The sequence below is a fragment of the Myxocyprinus asiaticus genome, chromosome 46, assembly GCF_019703515.2.
Source record: "Myxocyprinus asiaticus isolate MX2 ecotype Aquarium Trade chromosome 46, UBuf_Myxa_2, whole genome shotgun sequence".
Taxonomy (NCBI): domain Eukaryota; kingdom Metazoa; phylum Chordata; class Actinopteri; order Cypriniformes; family Catostomidae; genus Myxocyprinus; species Myxocyprinus asiaticus.
This window is the reverse complement of record NC_059389.1, coordinates 11,010,850-11,018,259: the sequence shown is the minus strand read 5'-3', so window position 1 is coordinate 11,018,259 and position 7,410 is coordinate 11,010,850. Positions and strand designations below refer to the sequence as shown.

General features: G+C 35.9%; 1 protein-coding gene across 1 annotated transcript; it reads left to right on the top strand.

Moving 5' to 3' along the window:
* Positions 1 to 728: 728 nt before the first annotated feature.
* Positions 729 to 6,026, top strand: LOC127436224 (phosphatidylcholine-sterol acyltransferase-like). Its single transcript, XM_051690253.1, has 6 exons — positions 729 to 908; positions 1,232 to 1,388; positions 3,062 to 3,177; positions 3,259 to 3,354; positions 4,518 to 4,742; positions 4,859 to 6,026. Exons 1-6 carry the CDS (start codon positions 764 to 766, stop codon positions 5,410 to 5,412), a joined length of 1,293 nt encoding a protein of 430 aa, XP_051546213.1. The 5' UTR covers positions 729 to 763; the 3' UTR covers positions 5,413 to 6,026.
* Positions 6,027 to 7,410: the final 1,384 nt, after the last annotated feature.

Here is a 7,410-nt window from a genome sequence, read left to right as displayed (position 1 = left end):
AAAGGTGAACTCAGTAACTTTTGTCTTTGTGTCATCTTGGACTTACACTGACACCTTGCGGCTTGGATGCAGCATTCTTTAAAATCAATAGTTTTCAATATTAGATGCCATTGTAGAAATGTTGTATTCACAGTCAGCCATGATTACTTTAATCAGTGAATGAGATTAAGTGAGCAGTATTCAGCTGGTCATGTGATTCTATAATGGCGGCCCCCATGTGCGGACCCTCTCCGTGTAGATTAAAACAGCTTTTATAAGGTTACTGATATGACTGGAGTCTTCATTTTAATGTGAGTGGTCATAATTTCCTACATACGTGTATTGCAAAATTACAATTCATGTTTTTAGGAGTTCAGCTTTTGTAATGAGGAAAAAATGACTGAGTGCACCTTAAAGTAACTTACCCAATACTGTTCAAGACACGTGATTCTTGTTTTTTTTTTTTTTTTTTTTATTATTATTATTATTAATTATTAATAATAATAATAATAATTGGCCCAGAGCATTACTTTGTTTCCTTACGCTTATGTTTACACCTAAACTTTTTTTTCGCCAACTGTCAGTGAAATCTATCATAATGTAATCAAGCACAGTAGGGGTAGACCGCGCACATGCGGTGTGTTTACAATCAGTGACCTCACTTTCTGATGCATTCACCGCCCCCTCACGACGCCTCATTGGACGGACGCATTAATAGATCAGCCGCTTCTGAACGGTTGCTGAAACGCTGTAGGCAGAGGCTCTAACAAAGACACGAGACACTATGGAATATTCGCGGTTCTTCAGATCCATTCCATTTCTTCTGATTGCACTTGACCAGACCTCTGGATTCTGGTTATTAAACGTTATCTTCCCACCAACAGCCCAACCTCGTGTAATAAGTAACAGCACTCCACCCCTTATTATTGGTAAGCATACAATCTATTCACAGTTACTTAGATTAGTTGGAGACATTGGTGGGATTTGGTTTAATGTGTTTTCTATAGCCTTATGGTTCATTAATTTTGTTTTAAGCATTTCATGATTAAATATAAATGCAAATATGGCAAAGTAGACAAGATAACATGATGTCTTGCATTTGAACTCACATAAACTTTTTCATGACCACAGTTTAAATCTGAGTTATCCGATTTCAGAGGAACGATTGTTTGTTGCAAGATTTGATAACAAAATATTTACCTGATAAGAAAAACCTGAATTTTACATTTTTGACCCATTTGGTATGGAACAGTACCTGGAAATTTGGGCAATCGCCTGGAAGCCAAAATAGACAAGCCCACACTGGTGCACTGGATGTGTTACAAGAAGACCGAGGACTGGTTCACCCTCTGGATCGACCTAAACATGTTCATGCCTATTGGAATTGACTGCTGGATTGATAACATAAGGTGAGCCTAAATACTTCCCAAAAGTTCACTAAGGGGACAAACTATGAGAAAATACTGTGCCAAGGAGCCTACTACTTCTGTCAGACATATCAAATATGTTGACCTTTACAGTGCCATTTATTTCAAAAGAGTCGGAGCCAGGATAATATACCCAAGGGGGCATTTGAAATTTCGAAGAGGGCACAGATTTGCCACTTTACCATAAAATTTGACATTGCTGAAAATGATGGCTTGGCGGCCATTTTTGGAACGCTCCCGAGGATTACGCTAAAAAAAATGTCCCGTCATGTATAGCTAATGCGCATGCGCAATCTCCAGTTGATTGACAGGAGATGCCTGTATCTAAATGGTGATTGGCTCTTTTACCTGAAGGGGGGACTTCCTTTCTACATCTGGTGACTGTTGGGGCGTTCCAATTTCTCCCATTCATTTTAATAGATGTGGCCCGTCTCTACTAAAGACTCTCTGGGCTTGCAAACCACACAAACCTAAACCCATCCTAAAGCAGAGTGCATGATACATGTTCACTTCCTGGTAACTGTTGTGAAGCAGATGCTGCAGCCTTGCCTGTACATGTGTCTGAAATTGTGGCATGTCAGCACTTAAAAATATGCCAAAAAATATATAAAAATGAACAAAAAGCTAAATCTAAAAATGTTGTTTAATAAATATCTAATCAAATGATCCTCTGGAGAGCACACTCCAAAAACATGCCTATATTTCAGATTTATGCATTTCAATTTCATAACAAAATTCCATGAAATTTAATTGAGTAATCTTAAACAAAATTAAACGAATAAAACCTCAATATATTTACATTTTATTAATGTAATTTTTATAAAACTTAATTCAATTTGATGGAATTTTGTTTGAGTAAATTAAAATTGTATCCATTTCTCAACCTAAATAATGTTTAAGACAACTTCACTTATATTCATTACGAAAAAACAGAAAAGGGTAGTAAACCGCTGTTATTTCCTTCTTTTAGCCTTTGAGCCTCTGAGATCTGACTGAATTACATGGCAGAAAATCTTTTTCTAATTAAGAAGACAGCAGTCAATTGGCCAGACCTGTTCCCACCTTCCACCTGAAATAGTTTAAGGATTAATTTGCTTTATTTAATTTATTTAACAATTTAGTTGAATATTTAGGCTTGCAAAAAAATAAAACACATTTAAAAGATAAGTACATTTTATATAAATTAGTTCAAATACAACATTACAGATAATACAAATACAGACAGAGGGGACACAGTGGTCTGGCTGAGGGGGCACTGCCGTGGCGCCAACCCTGGTTCCAAACAGGCCTGTTTTCAATGCTTGGGCTGTAGTATTACTCAATATTTAAAGCCACTTGTTTTGCTCCTCGTGTAAGCAAATTCACTCAGCTACCCCTTCTAGAAAACTAACCTTTGATTTATTGACTAATGTTTCCTAATCAACCTCAGTTCAGCTGCCTTACAGGTTTTGCAGCTGCCCTTCTAAATTTGAGGTCATTGACCTTTTGTCTATTGTTTTTGGAGAGTTCTCAAACACTAATGTCATAATGGTAGGCAAATGGACTAATGTGTTACAATACCTTGAGAAAATGCATTTAAAATATAATTTCTTATAAGTTTTTCATTGGCTGTCTTTGCAGGGTAATTGTAACGTTTGCTTAATTTTTTTCTGTAGAATTGTGTACAATAGGACAACTCACAAGACATCTAATGCACCAGGGGTGGAAGTCAGGGTGCCTGGATTTGGACAGACGCACCCTATTGAGTTTCTTGATGTAAATAAGCTGACAGGTGGGCTTTACTTCTCTGTAATTGAGCTGTTTGCTCCATACCTATAATTTCTGCATTTTCATGTTTGTTAATCCTTTCTAGGTTACTTTCATACCATGGTGCAACATTTGGTCAGCATTGGATATGTGCGAAATGCCACCGTCCGTGGTGCTCCGTATGATTGGAGAATCGCTCCAAGTGAGTTACATCAAACTCAATTCAACATGCTGAAAATCAACAACAATCATTTTGCCAATCCACAAAAACAAATAGTTGACACAGTACCCTCACATTTACATTACATTACATTTATGGAGTTGGCTGACCGTTTATCCAAAGCGACTTTCAGTGCATACAAAGGTATAAATTTTTTAACAGTTTGTTCTACCAGTTGAGCTACAGGAACCCTCTGTCCTGATATCTTCAAATAAGGAAACTTGAGCTTTGAAGATAGTTTAAAGGAATATTCCAGCTTCAATACAAGTTAAAGAGATAGTTCACCCAAAAACCACAAACGTTGTTGATTGAGCTTAAAGGAAAAGTTCACCCAAAAATGAAAACTCTTTCATCATTTACTCACCCTCATGCCGTCCCAGATGTGTATGACTATCTTTCTTCTGCTGAACACAAAGATTTAAAAAAATATATCTTGGCTCTGTTGGTCCACACCATGCAAGTGAATGGTGGCCAGAACTTTGAAAGTCCAAAAATCATATAAAGGCAGCATAAAAGTAATCCATATGACTCCAGTGATTAAATCTATATCTTCAGAAGTGATTTGATAGGTGTGCGTGAGAAACGGATCAATATTTCAGTCCTTTTTTACTATAAATTTTCCTTCCTGCCCGGTAGGTGGCAATATGCACAAAGAATGTGAATTGCCAAAAACAAAAGAAGAAAAATGTGAAAGTGGAGATTTTTATTTTATTTTTGGGTGAACTATTCCTTTAAGCTCAATCAACAAAGTTTGTGGCATAATGTTGATTACCACAAAAAATTATTTAGACCTGTCCCTCATTTACTGGTGTAACGAATTTACTAGACTACAGGGTTTACCGTCGTTATGTTGTCATGACAATTATCTTGTAATATTGGATATAACTTTATACAAATATGGTTAGTAAGCGATTTTATCACACTAAAATCATGTTAACATGTATAATGTTTCCATTTTTTGGCTACGCTTTTGAAACAGTGCCTCACTTTAACTGCTATAAGTCTACATCATTTTTTTTTTGTGGTTACCAACATTATGCCACAAATGCTGTCGATTAAGCTCAACTTGAATTGTACTCAGAACATTCCTTTCAGATCAGCTTCATCTAGCATCATTGTTATTGCCTACTAACAATCTACTGTAGATGAGCAAGAGGAGTATTTTTCACGTTTGAAAAACTTGGTGGAAGAGATGCATGCAGAGTACAAGCAACCAGTCTACCTTTTGGGCCACAGCATGGGAAACAACTACATCCTGTACTTCCTCAACCAGCAGACCCAGGACTGGAAAGACCACTACATCAAGGGCTTCATCTCTCTTGGAGCACCTTGGGGTGGCGCTGTAAAGCCCCTCAGAGTCATGACATCAGGTACAGTTAGCAAGCTTTGCAATTCCATTTTGTGTTGATGTTGTTACAAAAATGACATTGCAGCTTTAACATATAGGCTATAATATTTCAATGGTGTCTAAATTATGCCTTCTTAGGTGAAAACGATGGTATACCCTTTGTTTCCAATATCAAGATCCGCGAGGAACAACGGATGACCACCACAAATCCCTGGATGATCCCGTCTGAAGAGGCTTGGCCCAAAGATCACACCTTCATCTCCACCCCTTTCTATAACTATACCAACCAGGACTACCACCAGTTCTTCAAAGATATCAACTTTGAAGATGGCTGGTACATGTGGGAAGACACTAGAAACCTCACGGCCGGTCTTCCCACCCCTGGAGTCGAGGTCTACTGCTTCTATGGGGTGGGACTCCCTACACCTGTGACGTACGTGTATGATGAGCAGTTTCCAAACATCGATCCCATAGATATTATTTACGATGACGGTGATGATACCGTCGACAGTCGCAGCATGAGTCTCTGTAAGAAGTGGATAGGGAAACAGGAACATCCTGTGCATGTGACAGAGTTTAGAGGAATGGCTCATTTGGACATGGTCTTTAATCATAAGGTGCTCACAGCTATCCAGAGAATTCTGGAGGGAAAGATCCCATTGGACAAGGACATCATTGCTGAACAGCCTTAACTCCACCTCTCATCTTTACGTTTTGTGTTACATTTTCTAGACTGCAGCAGATTTATACAGAACTATGCAGACGCACACTGGTATCATGTATAAAAGTATGACTTAAACAACTATCACATACAGTGACCCCAAAAAGTATATAGACTTTTAAGTCACACTTTAAATGTATCAATGTCATTGCATTGGATAGAAAAATATCAAACCAAGTAGCATTTCAGTTAAAGGAAGATAGTGCTATTACACTTAAAAGCAAAACTATAAAAAACTAAAGTTTGTTAGATTTTAATGTCAAACAGTAATTTTGCACAATAATTCATACATCCACTAAACTGACCTTGATACCGTTTGATTAAAAGTAATTGCAAAAATAGCTCAGAAAAGTGAAGTTCTGATAAAAGGTCTAGCATCATTTGTTTACATATGGCACTTTTTTTTTTTTTTTAGCTAATACAAGAAAATGCATTCATTTTTTAAGTGCTTTTTTGGGGCCACCGTATTTTGTTTTGGTGCATATGAATCATTGTTTACTTTGTTACATTTATATAACTGTTTTTGTATTATACAGAATTTATCAAATGTATTTAATCTGTGTATTAAAAATTATAGATACCACAGCTCTTCAAGTGTGAAATATACTAAATGTTTCTTTTGTGTGTGTATATCATAGCATGGCTGAAATTGCTTATAGTAATAGAACTAATAGTAATATGTGAATCACTTTTTTCACATTCCGATTTAGTTAAACTGATGACAATAAATATGAAAATATGTTTATCCTTATTAGTGATGCACAAGTTTCTCCATGTTAATCTCATGCCTGTTTATACACAGTTCCAATAATCCTTGTCTGTGTTGAACTCTGTAACCTGTAACTGATTTAGGAGTTCAAAGTCTGATATACAGCAGCAGTACATGGGCTTTTTGCAAACACATTAGAATACACTGGCATTAGAGTTTCAGAGGATACACATAAACAGACCTTTTCAGAATGAGCTTTATTGCCAGGTGTGCATACACATACAAGGAATTTGTCTTGTTGACAGGAGCTTCCAGTGCACAACATTACAATACAGCAACAAGACATAGATAATAAAAAATGAATAAATAAATAGAAATAGAATAAAAAATAAAAATTGAATAGAAAATAAAGTATATATGGTATGCACAATAAGATAATATATGTACATATATATGTATTAAACTGTGAATTGCACATAATTATTGCTCAATGGGGCAGTTTTAACTGTTCATGAGATGGAGAGCCACGAGTAATTTTGCAGGGAAAACTTTCCCTGCTTGGATGTTGCAAAGGGGTAATTGACTGTTTCTTTTAAAATATAGCTATTTAAAATCAGTAACTCTGATTGGCAGGAACTTTTTATTTTATTTTTTTATTTCCCCCCTTGAAATTCTATAATCTTTGATCATCATTCACACATGGAGTGAAGTAAAGCAAGCTTGGGCATAAACATGTCTTATCATGATCTAAAATCACCATTATAGCAGAAACACGCCATAATCCAAAGATCAATGTATGTGAGAAGTTTTAAAATAGGGGCTTGTATTCACACTTTTAACTCTTTTTGAGTGAATAAGGTAGGTTTATATTTGAAACACATTTTTTTATTTTTGAGGAAAAAAGATAAAGTTCATTGAACACCTTGAACTTACTAGAATTTAGCAGGACATGTTGTCACTATATGGGGTAAGTTGTCACAATGGAATGGAAGGCCAACTACACGTAAACAATAAGACAATTATGAAGCATAAAACACTTAATGAAAAAGCAAATATGTAAAAGGTAATTTACTGTATAAAAATATCAAACCATTGTTTTCGCCAACAAATATTGAAATTAATAAACTGTGTCCATATAAAACACATGTGACAACTTGCCCCAATCTGAAATTTAAGAAAAATAGCCTTGTCATCACAACACAATTAAACCTTTCTGTTAAAATTTACTTTCATGATATAACTGATCCAGTAACAATTTAT

What these genes read in the sequence shown, in the direction of transcription:
- LOC127436224 (XM_051690253.1), top strand. Translation starts at nt 764, where the DNA reads ATGGAATATTCGCGGTTCTTCAGATCCATTCCATTTCTTCTGATTGCA. An exon ending in TGCTGGATTGATAACATAAG is followed by an intron (nt 1,389 to 3,061) that starts GTGAGCCTAAAT and finishes TTTTTTCTGTAG; the next exon opens with AATTGTGTACAATAGGACAA. An exon ending in CCTCAGAGTCATGACATCAG is followed by an intron (nt 4,743 to 4,858) that starts GTACAGTTAGCA and finishes ATGCCTTCTTAG; the next exon opens with GTGAAAACGATGGTATACCC.